The sequence below is a fragment of the Phytophthora sojae genome, assembly GCF_000149755.1.
Source record: "Phytophthora sojae unplaced genomic scaffold PHYSOscaffold_6, whole genome shotgun sequence".
In the NCBI taxonomy this organism is placed as follows: Eukaryota; Oomycota; class Peronosporomycetes; order Peronosporales; family Peronosporaceae; genus Phytophthora; species Phytophthora sojae.
The window spans coordinates 4223720-4239329 of NW_009258120.1; the positions used below are offsets into that span (position 1 = coordinate 4223720).

At 50.9% G+C, this 15610-nt stretch overlaps 6 protein-coding genes across 6 annotated transcripts; 1 reads left to right on the top strand and 5 right to left on the bottom strand.

Annotated features, from left to right (window-relative positions):
• Positions 1–1268: 1268 nt before the first annotated feature.
• PHYSODRAFT_434216 (hypothetical protein) lies at positions 1269–1778 on the bottom strand (the record flags this gene model as incomplete). The annotated part of the gene is made up of 2 exons (XM_009533392.1): positions 1269–1462; positions 1613–1778. Coding segments are annotated over 2 exons (360 nt in total), but the record flags the coding sequence as incomplete, so codon positions are not given.
• A 387-nt stretch (positions 1779–2165) lies between these two features.
• Positions 2166–2506, bottom strand: PHYSODRAFT_434420 (hypothetical protein; the record flags this gene model as incomplete). The annotated part of the gene is made up of 2 exons (XM_009533393.1): positions 2166–2270; positions 2306–2506. Coding segments are annotated over 2 exons (306 nt in total), but the record flags the coding sequence as incomplete, so codon positions are not given.
• Positions 2507–4535: 2029 nt separating this feature from the next.
• Positions 4536–5321, bottom strand: PHYSODRAFT_510658 (hypothetical protein; the record flags this gene model as incomplete). Its single annotated transcript, XM_009533394.1, has 1 exon — positions 4536–5321. One exon carries the CDS (start codon positions 5319–5321, stop codon positions 4536–4538), a length of 786 nt encoding a protein of 261 aa, XP_009531689.1.
• Positions 5322–5441: 120 nt separating this feature from the next.
• On the bottom strand, positions 5442–6176 carry PHYSODRAFT_451139 (hypothetical protein; the record flags this gene model as incomplete). Its single annotated transcript, XM_009533395.1, has 1 exon — positions 5442–6176. A coding segment is annotated over one exon (735 nt), but the record flags the coding sequence as incomplete, so codon positions are not given.
• Positions 6177–6811: 635 nt separating this feature from the next.
• PHYSODRAFT_335913 (hypothetical protein) lies at positions 6812–8659 on the bottom strand (the record flags this gene model as incomplete). Its single annotated transcript, XM_009533396.1, has 2 exons — positions 6812–7076; positions 8421–8659. The coding sequence occupies 2 exons, from the start codon at positions 8657–8659 to the stop codon at positions 6812–6814; spliced, it is 504 nt and encodes a 167-aa protein (XP_009531691.1).
• Positions 8660–10271: 1612 nt separating this feature from the next.
• PHYSODRAFT_513119 (hypothetical protein) lies at positions 10272–11699 on the top strand (the record flags this gene model as incomplete). The annotated part of the gene is made up of 2 exons (XM_009533397.1): positions 10272–10422; positions 11242–11699. The coding sequence occupies 2 exons, from the start codon at positions 10272–10274 to the stop codon at positions 11697–11699; spliced, it is 609 nt and encodes a 202-aa protein (XP_009531692.1).
• Between the last annotated feature and the right edge of the window lie 3911 nt (positions 11700–15610).

Consider the following 15610-nt stretch of genomic DNA (forward strand, 5'->3'; position numbering starts at 1 on the left):
TCAGCTGTCGTCTTCGTGATTTTCCGTACGGCCGTCACCGCATCGACACTTTTCGTCACCATGGTGGATTCAAACACTACGGGAAGCGACCTAATAGCATTTCCCGCTCCGTCCGTAGTTGCCGTCGGGCGAAAGCGTGAATCTGCCTTCGAGTTCCAAACTTGAGGATAGTTTGCAAACAGATCTGCGACTTTAGCATGATGGCAGCTGTGGCTAAGCCACTCCGTAACAGCTTCGACTGACAGTTCTGCACGCCACGCATCTATCTGCTCTGTCCAATTTTCCGGCTCTGGTTCCTCTACGTGCACGGCGAGACGCTGCTGAACAAGTGGCTTGGTAGAATTGCGTCTTCTTAGGTTGTTTTTTTGGTCAGACTGCACGGAACGGGGCAATGATAATGCCTTCAGAATTAATTTGCCTTTTCCGTCCCCCGAATCGGTTCTGCTTGACTGCAGTGGCGATCCTGCAATTGGCATTTCATGTTTCGACTTGTTTGTACGGCTCGGGCTGGGTGACGCGTCCTTTTCAATGGCATTCAAGCCTGCACTTGGTGCTTTGAGCATCAAAATATCACTGGGTTCGGCGGCTTGGTGTGCTGTTGTAGGGTGCGGCTCATGCATACCGCTCGCGGCTCGAATTGAAGCAGCAGAAGCGAAACCCAAATGTTTTTACCTTGAAACTTTACGTACGATTTGGACTGGGCTGGAACATCATTTTTCCCAATCCGAAGGATTGACTGGGAGTAAACTTAGGCCAGAACCATCATTAGCGCCACTTGTAATACTGGACGGGGAAGCTGCATCAGCACTCCAGCGAGTGTTTGGACTCGCCTCTGCCAATTCTTCGACGTCATAGTCCACAGTTGGAACACTCCCACTTTCATCTCAAGAATCGGCAATGCTGAGCCCTTGCAACGCGGAGCGAAGGTCCGAGCACGCCACCGATACCAAATCAATTTTCCGGTAGAAATCGAGCGACGACGACGTAACGAGTTCGTCCAATAGTGGTTGGAAAATAGCCATTGCTATGTTGAATTTCTCCACATCACTTCTGACAACAACTTGACTAGATGAAGGTTCACTCTTCTTCAACTTGGTGTATTTAATACGTGGGCGTGCAGGAGAAATGCTCAACTTGCAACCTGGGACATCTGAATGTGGCGCTGATGACCCGACTCCACCGCGAATCCAACACATTTCTCGTAGCGTCTCGTTCAGCGTGATAGAAGCCTTAAGCACTGGAATTAGCGATTCTGAACGCTTGTCAAGCCAACGTTCAGCAACCATAGATGCTGGCAAGCGTTCGATACCCAACTCCTCCAACACGATGAACATCACGTGTGCACAAGGCAGTCGAAACGTTGCAAAGTATTGACAATTGCAGTGACTAGCATCCAGTCGACAACGAAATCGCGTTCCACTTCGGTTCAGAACGACGGCATGCGTCTCGTCCTGCTCGATCACTCCCATGTGAGCCTTTAACTGCTTGAACCTGACAAATTCATCATAAACTGTCTTGAAAACGAAAATGCTCGCCGCGTCGCCAATGTCCTGGATCTCGCTTGGAAACATGGGGTCGTAGTGAAGGCTGTAGCTGTTTTCAATCAGCTCACGGCGTAGATTACGCATTATTGTGTTCTGGTACAGAAAAATCCCTGCAAGACACTTGTCCAGCGTCGTCGTCAGGTTGAGGAGCCTCTTCATCTGGCGCCACGACGCCTCAAGCCTGTTTGTCGTCGTATTCCCTGCTGTAAAGTACGAGCTGCGAACATGTTTTGCCACATGCTTGTGCAGTTTTTCCTGTTGCTTTCCAGGTACTCGTAAAATGGCGGTGATATATCCATGCACAGGTCCCGCAGAGAGTTCCATTCGTCGTCAAACGCACTTTCGGTGGGAGAATAGATAACGGCCAGCCAGCATGCTTCTATGCTCTATCGCTGGTTCGGGGAGATATCATACTTCTTCTCGGCGAGCTTCTTTTGAACGGCCAACACAGCATGAAATTGGCACAGCAGAACCTGACACCAGCAAAACCAGTTTAGTGTTAACGCCATTTGTGAGTGTGATTTAAGTAACCTTACGTTATGGGTATACTTCCTTTAGGGCGCCCCATTCTGTAAAATCCTTGTCAATGACAAAGCTTTCTGTTATATTCCTTCCAACCACTTCTTGAAAGAACTGCAAACATGCCAGCATGGTCTGTTTCCACTGGTTATGTACCAGCATCTCGCACACGGAGACCCCTTTACCATTCGCTGCTGTCACCATAAGCTCGCCTAAGTGCCCAAATTAGATTCTTAAAACACATCGGAATATATACAGTACATACCAAGATGAAAGCCCAAATTATTGGTATGGTGCATCCAGTCCAACAGGAGACACTCTCCCCATGCCTGATCCATCTTTTTTTGTGCAGCGCTGATAAGGACGACTCCGCACACAACGTCATCGTCCGTCCGGAGCACCATCGCATCGTTCCCAGGGGTGTCCGTAAATTTCGTCAGCATCTGAAGCAATCTCGCTTCCACGGCTGGACCACCGTAGCGAGCCTGGCAAAGGTTTCGAACCTGCTGGTTTGAAACGTCGATTCCTGCACAAAAGCCATGCGTGTAAGCATATACCAAGTATTTAATTTTTACAACAAGAATGTGTACTAACCGGTCTCGCACGAGATGTACTCTGCTAGATTGCGAATGGGGACATTGTTTTGGTACAACAAGTCGATATTGACCCCCAGTTCTTCCGAGCGGATGATTTTCTTCAGCTCAAGTCGATTGTAAATGTCTCGTGTGATGGCGTGGCGGTGGGTCGATCTCTGGGGAAACAGCGGAGTCAGTAGCCAATCGATATCGGAGTAAATTAGCAATGTATGATGCATTACCTCTAGCGTTACTTCAATAGCCATGATCCCATCATGCTGAACGACTTTGGCAATCAGCCGAGCGGGGCAGCCGCAAAAGCGAAAGTGGCGGTGGTCGCGAAAGCCCTTACCACGACTACCATCACAGCATCCATGTGTACAGTAGTATACACGCATCGCCTCCGTAAACGCCTTCGGAGGGATGTGAAATTTCACATAGTGATACTTGCCAGCAAGCCTTCTACTCACATCAAGTAAAATACAGCACAACATTGTTAGACCTGTACAGTGGGTAATATACCCTTTATGAACGTACTTCTGATTGTTTTTCTCGGCGGATTCTGACGAACGCAGGCGGTAGTGGAGAAGATTCCTCGCACAGTAGCTTTTCCACGCTACCTCAAACGTATTCCATGACTCGAACAGCGATCCATCTGAAAACTTGGGAACTTGTACCTTGATATTGCTGCGCCCTGATATCATTCGCAGTCGTTCTCCCTGATGTTTCGATGGCCTGTATATAACATAGTCGTCGCTTTCTAATCGGTCGTCAGAGCAATGGCTGGTGAACACTATGCTATGACCAATTACCTGGACTTCCGGTTTCGGCTGTATTAGTTTGCTTGCAACTGACCACCCCGGGGCGATTTGAATCACTGAGAGCGACTTTAAGGGACCTTCGCTTTGATTTGGAAGCCTTCTTAGCGCTTGCAGTCGTTTAGGCGTTTTGAACGGGATTTCTATTCACATTTAAAGACAGAAGATACATCAGCCCAGCCTCCTCCAATTATCGATTGATAACAACTCACCCGTGGATGCTATAGACCTAGAGATCGTGGGTTCATTTTCAAACCGCTGAACATCGCAATCTAAATGCAAATAAAGCGGAAGCACGTTTGAGTCGCAATGCAGGAACAACTTGTTACAATACCTGTCGTTACCGGAATCGTCCTCCGTGACGGAGTCCGCTGTCTCTGGAAACCTAAAGGCGCGCATGGCTACGCTGCCTGTCTGCTCGACGAGACCCGTCTGCAGTGGCACAAAAGTGTCGTTATCCAGCGCCAGCTATCTCGATTCAGCGAATACAGTATCAGCGAATTCAGCACCAGCGAATTCAGCACCAGCGAATTTAGTTTTCAGCGAATTCGGCTCGGCAGCGGTGCTGCTAGATGTTCGCGTTGCGCAGGGGATACCGCTTGCACTCCAAACCCGCAAAATTGCTACTGGGCGCTTGTGCGCACTGGGAGGGGCTTGTCGACTAGATTACACAGCTTGGAAGTATCTTGCAACCACACGACGCCCGTTTCCTAAATTTCACATTGACTCAATGTTAATGGCGCACAACATTGTACACAATCAATGTTACTGATCCGACACATTGAGGCGGATTTTCAATGTTACTTTAATGACTCTCCGGAACTGCTGGGGGTGTGATGCTTGGGACACCGTGGGTACAGACGGCAGGGGTGATGATGCCGCGTGACATCAAATCCCAAGCAGAAGGTGTTCGGTTCTCAGGTTATTGTACGATTCGTAACGCCATCAATATGAAGGCATACTGTACAGTACGTAGTCAGCAGGACAGTCGGTCGACGCAGTCCCAAGTAAGAGAATTAACGGTTCATAGTGACTCCGAAAGTCAACAAATACAAATTCTAGTGATCTCTTCTTTTGCCTTACAGCAAGCACTCGAACCATTTAACAGGCATCTTGGCCTCGTTCAGCAGTGAGTCACCCGCCAGGAACTGCATATCGAAGTGATTGAGCTTCGTCCGGTAAAACCTGTCGCGGTACGACTTTCCAAACTTCGACTCGGGGAATCCGACGGCGCAGCTCTGGAACTCCACCATGCCGTCGTGTAGCTTCGACTTGTGCGGGACCAACTTGCCCAGCACCCAGAACTGCGCCTGGTACGTCGACAGCAGGCCGGAGAAGCCCTCCCCGCACATCAAGGCGTAGACGTTCTCCTTATAAGCCTTCTGCGCTGCTGTATACGCCGCATTCAACGCTGGGGAGCTGTAACTTTCGCCTTCGTACGCCAGCGACTTGATCGAGATCTTGGCGGGGCATTTCCCCGTGATTTCCCCAAACTTCTCCAGCACAACGTTCGTCTTACCCGCACACGAGTCTAGGACAAAGTCTGAAGCCATGCTGCCCTTCATAGGCCCCGCCAAACCCACCCACGTCGAGCTCGAGTCCAGCTCACACAGACCGTTAGCGATCGCACCCGCCAGCATCAAATTCCCCATTGAATGCGTCACTACGATTGTATCGGAGATCGTAGACTTGGTGCTGGTGTCACTCACTGAGAGGATTCTATTGCAGACCTTCTTCTGTAGAGTTTTACTGTTCCAAGCGTTGTGGATCGTGTCGAGGCGAGCGTATTTCATGGACGAGCAGCACGGCGCGTGGCCCGTTAGATTCCCCCAATAATGAGGGAAAGAGTCCTGGTTCTCGGCCATCTCTGGCTGCAGCCCCTGACCGTGGATGAAGACGCACGGCCGCGGCTTGGACGTACACGTACACGAACTCTCAGTCACAGAATCCAACGCAGCCAGCGAGAAATCAAAAGCAGACTTCAATTTGCGAGCGTTCTTAGACGAGATAGGCTCGCCCGTGAGCAGCGAGTGGCCGATGGGGGTCACCGCCGTGGGCATGGCCACTCGCGGGCACTTGGCGGCGTTCAACGTAGGGGGTACTACCTCAATCTGACTCTCCAGGTAGAGCACGGAGATGTCCATGTCGCTGCTCTTCATCGTGAAGCCCGCGGGTCCGTTGGCGCACAGAGTGTACTCGACCTTGTTGACCTGCGTCTTGTACGAGCTGCCGCCGTAGCAGTCGGTGGGGGCGGCCGTGGCGTTGGCTCCCGATGGGGTAGAAGCGTTCTTCGCGTCGTTGATCCCCGCCACGATGGCGTTGACCGCGGGTAGAGCACCTGACTCTGAGTCGATGCACTTGGTCACGGGGGTGACGACCCCCGAGCCGCTGGAGAACGGCGTGTCCTCAATGTACGCGACGCTGTCCACGAGCGTGTAGTTGTGCAGCGTGTTGTTCTCCGTGAAGGTGGCGTACACGTCGTACAGCACCTTGGCGTTGTTGTTGGACACGACGGGGTTGGCGTACATGGAGATGTCCGACTGGCCGAACACGTTCTTAGCGCTCTGCTTGATGGTGAACTGGAAGCGCAGTCCGGGCCACTCCAACGGGGTCCCCAGGGGCGCCCCCTTCTGGAGGTTGCGACGAAACGCCTCAGTCTCCGAAGCGAACGAAAGCAACGCGGTTAAGGCCACCGCCACGTTCAGAAGAGAGGGGGCCATCTTCGTCGAGCGCTCGGACAGCACAAATGCGGAATGAAATGAACTTGGCGATGTGTTCATTATCGGTACCCTAGCGCCTAGAGCACACACAACCGTTGGTAATTTATCCTGCTGTCCGTGAACACATGATGCGCTGGAAGCGCTCGCGAATATTCTGGCGCTCAAATCGCTGCGACTTCGAGGTCGTCCGCGTGGATTCTACTGCGATCAATTCGCCCAATTCACCACACAGCGAGGTGTCGATTGGCTCTTCCCGAGAACAAAGCCCAAGATGCTGGAGGACGCTTTTCTTGGACCCCAGCAGGTGGGTAGAAAACTACATGTACGTACACAGTACTGGGGCAAAGCGATGCAACAACATGGTTGAACTAAACTGGGCTGGCGAGGTGGAGTGCGGTGGTTGAAACGAAAGCATTCCAGGATCACAGAGAGCTACAGGGCGGACTATTATACCAGTACTGTATAGTACGGTAACGTCAGTTTATTCCACCGTCTAGTACTTCGTTATGGAACTTCGTTATGGAAACTCAATTCAAACTCACCGTCCTTGGTTTAATCCACTTCAAAGTATGTACAGGCAACTCAACCAAATTTACTACAAGTACGTGTCGTCGACTAAGATTTCCGTCGATCCCCTACAGAAGACACTCGAACCACTTCACCGGCATCTTTGACTCATCCAGCAGCGCATCGCCGCCCACAAATTCCATGTCGAAGTGGTTCAACCTCGTCTTGTAGAACCGATCACGGTAGTTGGCGCCAAATTTCGACTCCGGGAACCCCGCAGCGCAGCTGTCGAACTCGACCATGCCGTCATTCCTCTCCGACTTGTGAGGAACAGCCTTGCCGAGCATCCAGAAGACCGACTGGTACAGCGATACCATACCTGTGTAGCTCTCTCTGCACATGGGAAATGCTAGACAAAAGTACTAGGGACCCGTGACATTACCAATAAGTACCACTAATCTGGTACATCAAATCTGATGCAGTCGGTAGCTGCAGGCAGACATGGAGTACATCAACTAGTAGAGGCCCGAGACAGACACCGAGTACATGCAGTACTAGAGCCCCGAGACCGAGGACGAGTACGTGTAGTACTAGAGCCCCGAGACCGAGTACATGCAGTGCTAGAGACCCGAGATAGACACCGAGTAGATGCAGTGCTAGTGTTGCAGTACTAGTCACCAACGTCTCTACATCTAATCATTCCGAGCAGCCACTTACCAATTACGCTTGGCCGCCGACCGTAACTCCTCCTCCTCCTCACTTTACCTATTTTTCTGCCAGCCTCTTCTTCGCAAAGCTACTACTCAACCGCGACTGTGATGTGGCTGTCTCTGGGCTGTGAATGGAGGCCCACCACCGCCTTCCCAGTGTTGCTGCGTTGATCAAGGAGAATGGGGAGCAGCAACTACGGACTGGAGACATTATTTCCTATTATCATCCTATGTTTTTTCACATGAAGGTCTCTGGCATCCTTGTGATCGCGGTGAATCCTGACGCCGCCGCCGACTACTGATGCTGACCACCTGAACCCGGCGCCCTCGAGTTGAAGTTGTTCATGGAGCCTGGACGTGGAGCTGGAGGTGGCTGTAGAGCAAGAGGGGGAGATGGATCTCAAGAAGGAGCAGGACGTTGAGCGTGGAGCAGGACGTGGAGCAGGCTTCCTACTAACAAGATCTGACTGATCTAAATACCGTTTTTTAGTATTACAAGTACTCATTGTCGGTCTCGGGGCTCTAGTACTGCATGCACTCGGTCTCGATCTCGGGCCTCTAGTACTACATGTACTCGGTGTCTGTCTCGGGTCCCTAGCACTGCATGTACTCGGTCTCGATCTCGGTCTCGGGGCTCCAGCACTGCATGTACTCGGTCTCGGGGCTCTAGTACTGCATGTACTCGGTGTCTGTCTCGGGCCTCTAGTAGTTGATGTACTCCATGTCTGTCTGCAGCTACCGACTGCATCAGATTTGATGTACCAGATTAGTGGTACTTATTGGTAATGTCATAGTACTTTTGTCTAGCATTTCCCACTGCACATCGCTGCGAATACATTGGCTCGATACGCCTCCTGTGCGGCACTATACGCTGCGTCAATCTCTGGAGAGCTGTAGTTCCCACCTTGGTAGGGTAAACTCTTCAGTCCAGGCTGGGGTGGGCATTTCCCAGTCACTTGAGCGAAGGCATTTAAGAGAAACCCTTGGTTCCCAGCACACGAGTCTTGAACGAAGTCAGAGCACATACTCCCCTTCATGGGACCTGCGATCCCCACCCACGTTGAACTCGGGTCCAGTTTTACACTTCCCATTCGCGATCGCTCCCGCCAGCATCAAATTCCCCATCGAGTGTGTGACGACGATGGTATCGGAGATTGTGGACTTTGAGCTGGTCTTGCTCACTGCAGCAACTCGATCGCAGACTTTTTGCTGCAGTGAGTCGCTTGTCCAGGGTTTACCCGACGTGTTGAGGTATGTGTACTCCATGGACGAGCAGCACGGCGCGTGACCTTCCAAGTCGCCCCAGTAGTAGAACCGATCTCGGTTTTCTGCGTGTTCGCTCTTGACTCCCAAACCGTGCACGAAGATACACGGACGTGACTTGGGCTTGCAGGAACACGAATCTCCCAGCGAAAAATCAAATTCGGCTCTCAGTTTGCGCTTGTCACTCACAGCAATTGGACTTCCGGTGAGCAATGATCTTCCGAGCGAGGTGACTAGGCTTGGGATAGCGGTAGTGGCGCACTCGCTGCGTTTGCTGGCGCTTAGTTGGGGCTCTTCTATCTCTGTTCGAGGCTTCAGTTATTCAACCGAGACGTCCATGCTGCTGCCGAACAACTTGAATCCTGCCGAGCCGGACGAGCACAAGGCGAATTTGATGCCGTTCACCAACACCTTGAACAAGTTACCTGACGTGCATTCGATGGGGTCGCTTAAACCCCCAGATACGCTTGACACGAGCTCGGCTAGGTTGATTGCGGATTTTCCAAGTGTTCGAATCCACGTACTCCACCAATGGAGCTAATATGGAAGTAGTCGACAGGTAAGCTTTGCCGTGCACCTCCGAGTAGTTGTAGCGAGCCCCGTCTTAAGTAAACTGGGCGAAGATATCGTAGAGCACTTCAGAACTACCAGCCGACAGAACGGGGGTAGCGTCCATGGAGAACTCGGACCTTCATGGAGCTGCGCTTGAGTGCGAAGGAGAGGTCGCAAACGCTGAAAACCGGTTGTATGTATCCGGCCGTGCCAACCTCGAGGCAGGATTCGGCTGTCCGTGGACGGCCGTGGAGGAATTACCATGATCCAGTAGAAAAGTACTGGATCGTCCCCCAGGCCGACGGCTATTTTCTTCATACAGTAAAAAAATCCTAAGTACGCCCGGCACGCCACCATTTATGGGCTAACTTCGAGCTCTCGGTTTATTTGCGGGACACCTGAAATAGATACGTGGGAGGTAAGATTTCGAAGGCTAGTGCTAAATAAAAACCAAGTAGACTTGAATAATAAATAATTCTCTTAGTCTGCTGCATTGTGCAAATGTCCAAGTCAAGAGCAAAAAAAACCAAACTACGGCTCTGCTCGCTTTTCACTCGACGTGTCTGATCTCGAAGCTGCCAAGGAGTTGTGACTACTCAGGGACGATATTGCAGTCGAGTCGACGAACCCGACAAGCTCAACGTATGGCTTGGCCTACCAGCTCCGAGAGAATATTGCCAATTCAGTCTTTTCTTCACAAAAAGCAGTCCACAGCAAGCGCAAAGATTTGGCTGTGAGGTGCGGCTTCCAGATTTTTGTGAAGCAGACCAGTGTGAAGGCCGACAACTCCGGTAATACGCAATTTGCGTGCAAGGCGCTCAATGGAACGCAATATTTCGACCGGACTACACCAGCTGCCCAACTCACGTGTCCGTTTTTCGTGAATGTTCACGGGAAATCGGGGAAGTGGAAGATAACCCAGGCAAATTTTGCGCACAATCACCTCAAGTTCGTTGGTAGTGCCAAGGCCCCTTGTGTTGAAGGGTCCATCCCGTTGCCGTCCAAGCCCATGCGGAATACCACGCAGCAGATAAGCAAGCTGACAGCGATTGTCGAGACCGAGATGCTTCCCGCCCACGATGGATCTACGGCTTCTATGTCAGGCGCCGCTATCGGGAATTTTCTGAAATCGAAAGAAGCGGACGTAAGCGCTACATCGGTGTCCAGAATGAAGCAGAAAATTGACGACAAAATTCACGGCGACTTGGTAGAAAGTTACCAAAAACTGCGGGTGTACTTCGTGTTGATGGTGCACAAGAACCCCGGATCGGTTTGGAGAGCGGAAACTGCCGCGGACGCATCGTCGTTCGGTCGAGCGTGCTTCATCCCTAACGCTGGTATTCACATTGCCCAGAACTGCAAAAAGATGGTCGGCTTTGACGGGGTCCACCTTAAAGAGGAAATGCACGAACAGGGCATTTATCTGGTAGCTACCGTGAAAGACTACAACAACCACATCGTTCCAGTTGGACTCGCGCTGGTTTCACAAGAGGACAAGGCCAATTGGATTTGGTTCCTGGGAGCATTCAAGGAGGCAGTTGACTGGGAAAACTTCACGATATTGTCGGATAGACATAAAGGTCTGCTTCCAGCTGTCGCGACAATTTTCCCAAACGCTGGCCATCGATACTGCCTGCGGCATATCATGGACAACATTAACAGGAAATGTTCCAGGTTGTCCCAGGAAGACCGTGCGTGGGTATGCCGAATGGCACGCAGCGACTGTGAAAATGACTATAAGCTGTATCGAAGTGAACTCGCCGTGAACAACCCTGCCACTGCGAATTTTCTGGACGGAATCGAACGTGCTCACTGGGTGAAGTACAGTTTCCAAGAAAAGTTTAATCTCCCGACTTTCGACGAAATAACCTCAAATTCGCCAGAGCAAGCGAACAACTGGATGGGTAAAGAGCTTTGGACCGCCAAACCCTAGGACGGATTCCACTTGTACTTCTTGAAGCTGAGTCAACTGATGTCCAAAAGGCGACAATTGATTGTAACGTGGGCAAAATCTGGCGCACTCTCGGATTTAGTCCCCAAGTTGTTAGAGCGACGTACAGACCGCCAAGCTGCAGCTGATATGTGCGAGTTTACACCCCTTCTCGAGGGTGCGTACAGCGTCTTGATCAAGAGCCCTGTTGCCATACCAGGATATGTGCACCCAGACCGGGTAGTGGATTTGCCAGCGCTGGAGCGCACGTGCGGCAATTGGCAAGACCAAATGTTCCCTTGTGTCTACGCAATTTGCGCTGCTTCAAAGGATGGCCGACGAATCGAAGACTTGTATGTCGCCAAGCGTATGCCGATCGAGTACTTCCGCGATACGTACACATTCAAATTTCTCCCTTGGCCGACAACAGCAACCTTACAGCGGGACGACACAATTCTTCCTCCACAACTTGAACCCACTCCTGAACGGATTGGTAAAATAGGGTTGAAGCCGGGGAAGAGGCCACAACACAAGCGAAAGATTGTGAAAAACGCGCTGTAGGGACAAGAATAAGCTTCGTCGGGCAAAGCCAATTTATACTTTATCCATCTGTATTTTTGACAAACAACACTTCATAATTAATAGATATTGTGCTTTCCGACAATTCTAACCAATATGCAAGTGTTGCTGAGTCATATTTGGGTAAGGTATATTAAAAATCTAAACCGATAGATCTCTAGTGTTGTGCCTTAAGAACACGCGAGTAAAATATTTCGTGAAAATCTCTTAAACTCTAGGCGGAGTAGGAACTCTACGAATGTACCACTCCATGGTACACCCTTTTTATATAATTTAAGCCGCAATGGTGCAATATGCTACGTTGATCTGCAATCTGAATTGTGCAATTTAACTACGTTAGATTTAGCCAAATCACAACCTGACCTCCGGGCTGAAGTCTACTGTATTTATTTTAAGGCAACACTTAGAATAGAAATAGACTGCGAACTACATTTTCAGCGCTTCGGCAAGCCCCATTCTGCTTTGTGCTCAATGCCACGCCTTAACCCACGACAGCGCCACGCCCGGAACATCCAGCGCCGCCTGGACGGCTCGTTTTACCGTCTCCGACTGAATCCCGGTATTTCCGCTCATGACGTCAGCGACGAAGACACCGACGAGCAGGAAGAGGAAGAAACATCAGTCGGGGGTGGACTCCGAGAAGAACGACGTAGGGGTGGTGGCCTCTTCGCAAGCAATCGAAGGGCCCAGAGAGGCGTGGATGGGCAGCCGTATGAGTTTGAGCGAATATACGCGAAAAGGTGGATCAACGTAAGAGTATATTATCTCATTCAATGGGTTGGGTACCGGGAGCTTACATGGGAACCGGGAAGCCACGTTCCGATGCGCTCCGATGCGCCTGAAGCTACGGTTCGAACGCGAATCGATCGACTTCATCTGGGTCTACCAATCGGCAAGAGGGAGACGTCGGACTCGCCATCGACGACCGACACGACGCAGCGCAAGGATCCAGTCTCGCAGAAGTAAGTAGATACGTCTTGACAAATACGCATCACGAACTTAGCAAATACTGTGACAGTAGTTTGTTTTTCAGTCGGCCTGGGGGGCGATCCAGTACTTTTCTACTGGATCATGGTAATTCCTCACGGCCGTGCTTTTCATTCGGCCAGCCGTGGCTGGCCGGCATATTTTGGCTTCGGTTGGCCGCAAATCAGCTGATATTTTCGTACCAAGCTATTTCTACATTTGACTGGTGATACGAAAATTATTCAACGCTGGAGGACTCAATACCGCTACCCTTAGCCACAATACTCATTATCAACGTCAAGTGCAGTCCTTTTGGCTATAATAATCGAAGCTAGAACAGCTAAAGTTGATATCGCAATGAATCTCGGTTATCCGCAGCCGGCCGTGGTGTCCGGCCGGACAGCCGTGGCTATCCGTAATCACACCCGTGAGAGATTTCGGCTGGCCGCGTCCACGGCCAAAAACTATCCGTACGGCTACGGCTGGCCGTTTGCGACCTCTGGTGCGAAGTGGAAGCGAAGCGATGGCCAATCTGCTGACTTGGCATTCTGGTGGTCTTTGCGCTGGTGTTGGGTCGTTGAAGTGGTTTGGTGAGCCGTAGAAGTCTGCGTGGGGGAGGTGAACAGGGCTGTGAAGACTGCCGCGAGCCTTAAAATTGTCGACAGCATGTCGCTACAAGTAGCTCGGGAGGTTAACGAGACTGCCGCTTAACAGTAGTGAGTCTGATTGTGACTGCCCAGCGATTAAAGCCTTGTCGACAGTGTCGAATTGCCGCTGTGTCGAGTCGACTCAGCGGCAATTCCCATCCGGAAGAGCGCCATTCAGTGCACCAACTGGGTAACGTAATACTGTACACGAGCTTTCTGACTGATCAACGTTTTGTACTAAACATTCACGGCAACTTCGTCTTCATGAAAACGAGCGAGGGTCCAATCTACAGGAGAGGAACGGGTCGGATTACAAAAATCGTGTATGATCTAAAGAAGCTGCGGTGTGATTACAGAAGTCTGCAGGCAATTTACAGAGGATGCCGTCAAAGTACAGACGCGGACGCATCGATTGGTAGGGCCCTCAATTGGCCAGAACCAAAGTAGGTGTGTCCATACGGTCCGAGTGGAGTATTTCCACGACAGTTGCGATGCATTTCTAGTCGATGCACGTGAGACGGTTTCACGCGTACAGGTCCGAGCTCGTACTCCAAATGATGCAGCTTAGGGAGAGTTTTAAAGCGCAGTGCATGTGTGATGAAGGACCCGCGTCAGGCAGAACTGTTAGTTTGGGTCTTCTTGGGAGGGTTGCCTACTGCTGTGTTGAAGGCGGTAGAATAGCTCGCTTTGAATGAGCAGCGGCGTCACTGTCGACTACAAATCGCTATGTACGGACGCGCGTAGAGGATTTCACGACGATCCCGCGTAGACTGAGCCGCACAAATAGATACAGGATGCCAAGATGCCAAGCTGCAGCGACACTGACGGTTTACCGTGTTGGTGCTGCTCTGCGTCGGCTTCAAGCGGTGTCTTGCTGCCGCTCGATGAATGGCATTTGACCGTCACCAAAAAATAATCTCAACAAAAAATCTGACGAACGATGAGCCTCCGGAGGCTCATCGTTTGTCTGGTTTTTGGTCTGATCTTTTGAAAATCTTTGGCAAAAAATTTCTGATTTTTCGCTACTTTGAAACCCCCTATTGGCTCGGTACGCCTCCTGGGCCGCAGTGTACGCTGCATCCACCTCCGGATAACTCCACTCCCCACCCTGGTACGGCATACTCTTCGTTCCAACACTGGGTGGGCACTTTCCAGTCACTTCTGCGAACATTTCGATGAGGAATCCCTTGTTCCCAGCGCAAGTGTCCAGACCCCATTCTTCCCTTCATCGGACCTGCAATCCCCACCCACGTCGAGCTCGGATCCAGTTTACACTTCCCATTGGCAATCGCCCCTACCAGCATCAAACTCCCCATTGAATGAGTGACGATGATGGTGTTGGAGGTTGTAGACTTCGAGCTGGTGCTGCTCACTGCGGTCGCTCGATCACAGATGTTTGTCCAACGTGTTGAGGTACGTGTACTCCATGGACGAGCAGCATGGCGCGTGGCCCTCCAAGTCGCCCCAGTAGTAGAATCGGTCTCGGTTTTCCGCGAGCTCACTCTTAACTCCCAGACAGTGGACGAAGATACACGGACGTGGCTTCGACTTGCCGGAGGACGAACCCCCCCCAACGAAAAATCAAACTCGGCTCTCAGTTTGCGGTTGTCACTAGCAGCGACCGGAGTTCCGGTAAGCAATGCTCTTCCGAGAGAGGTTACGGAGCTTGGAACAGCAGTGGCGATACATTTGGATCTAGTGTCGACACTTAGCCTTGATCTCTGTTCAAGTCTCAAGATAGTCAACGGAGATGTCCATGTCACGGCTGTGTAACTTGAAACCAGACGAACCGGACGAGCACAAGGCAAGTCTTACGTACAGTAGGAGCAAAAGTCCTATAATACGTAGGACCTCAAATCGGAGGGCGTTTTGCCAGAAAGGCACAATACTGCAAACTCTTGGTTCCAACTTGGCATCCCAAATACAATTTCTCTCTTCGCTCGATTTCTTGTGGCGGAAGTAGTGGTAGCAATGGCATACGTGGGAGGAGGCAGGCAAGTGATTGAGAAAAATATATGAGTTTGGATCGATTACTACGGCGTCCATTTAGAGGGTTGCGGCGCCAACAATGGCGACCATTTAGAGAATAAAGAGGTTTTTGATCAGTTATAGAACACCTATAGTGAAATCCATACAATCACTTGTGTCGAGCATTCGTAAGACAGTTTGACGACAAATCAAATGTAGCAATTTCATTGGTTAATATTGTATTATGTAGTCTCGAGTGTTGCTGCATCTCGGCTCGTAAATTGGACTGATTTATCTGTGTGCGCATTTTGC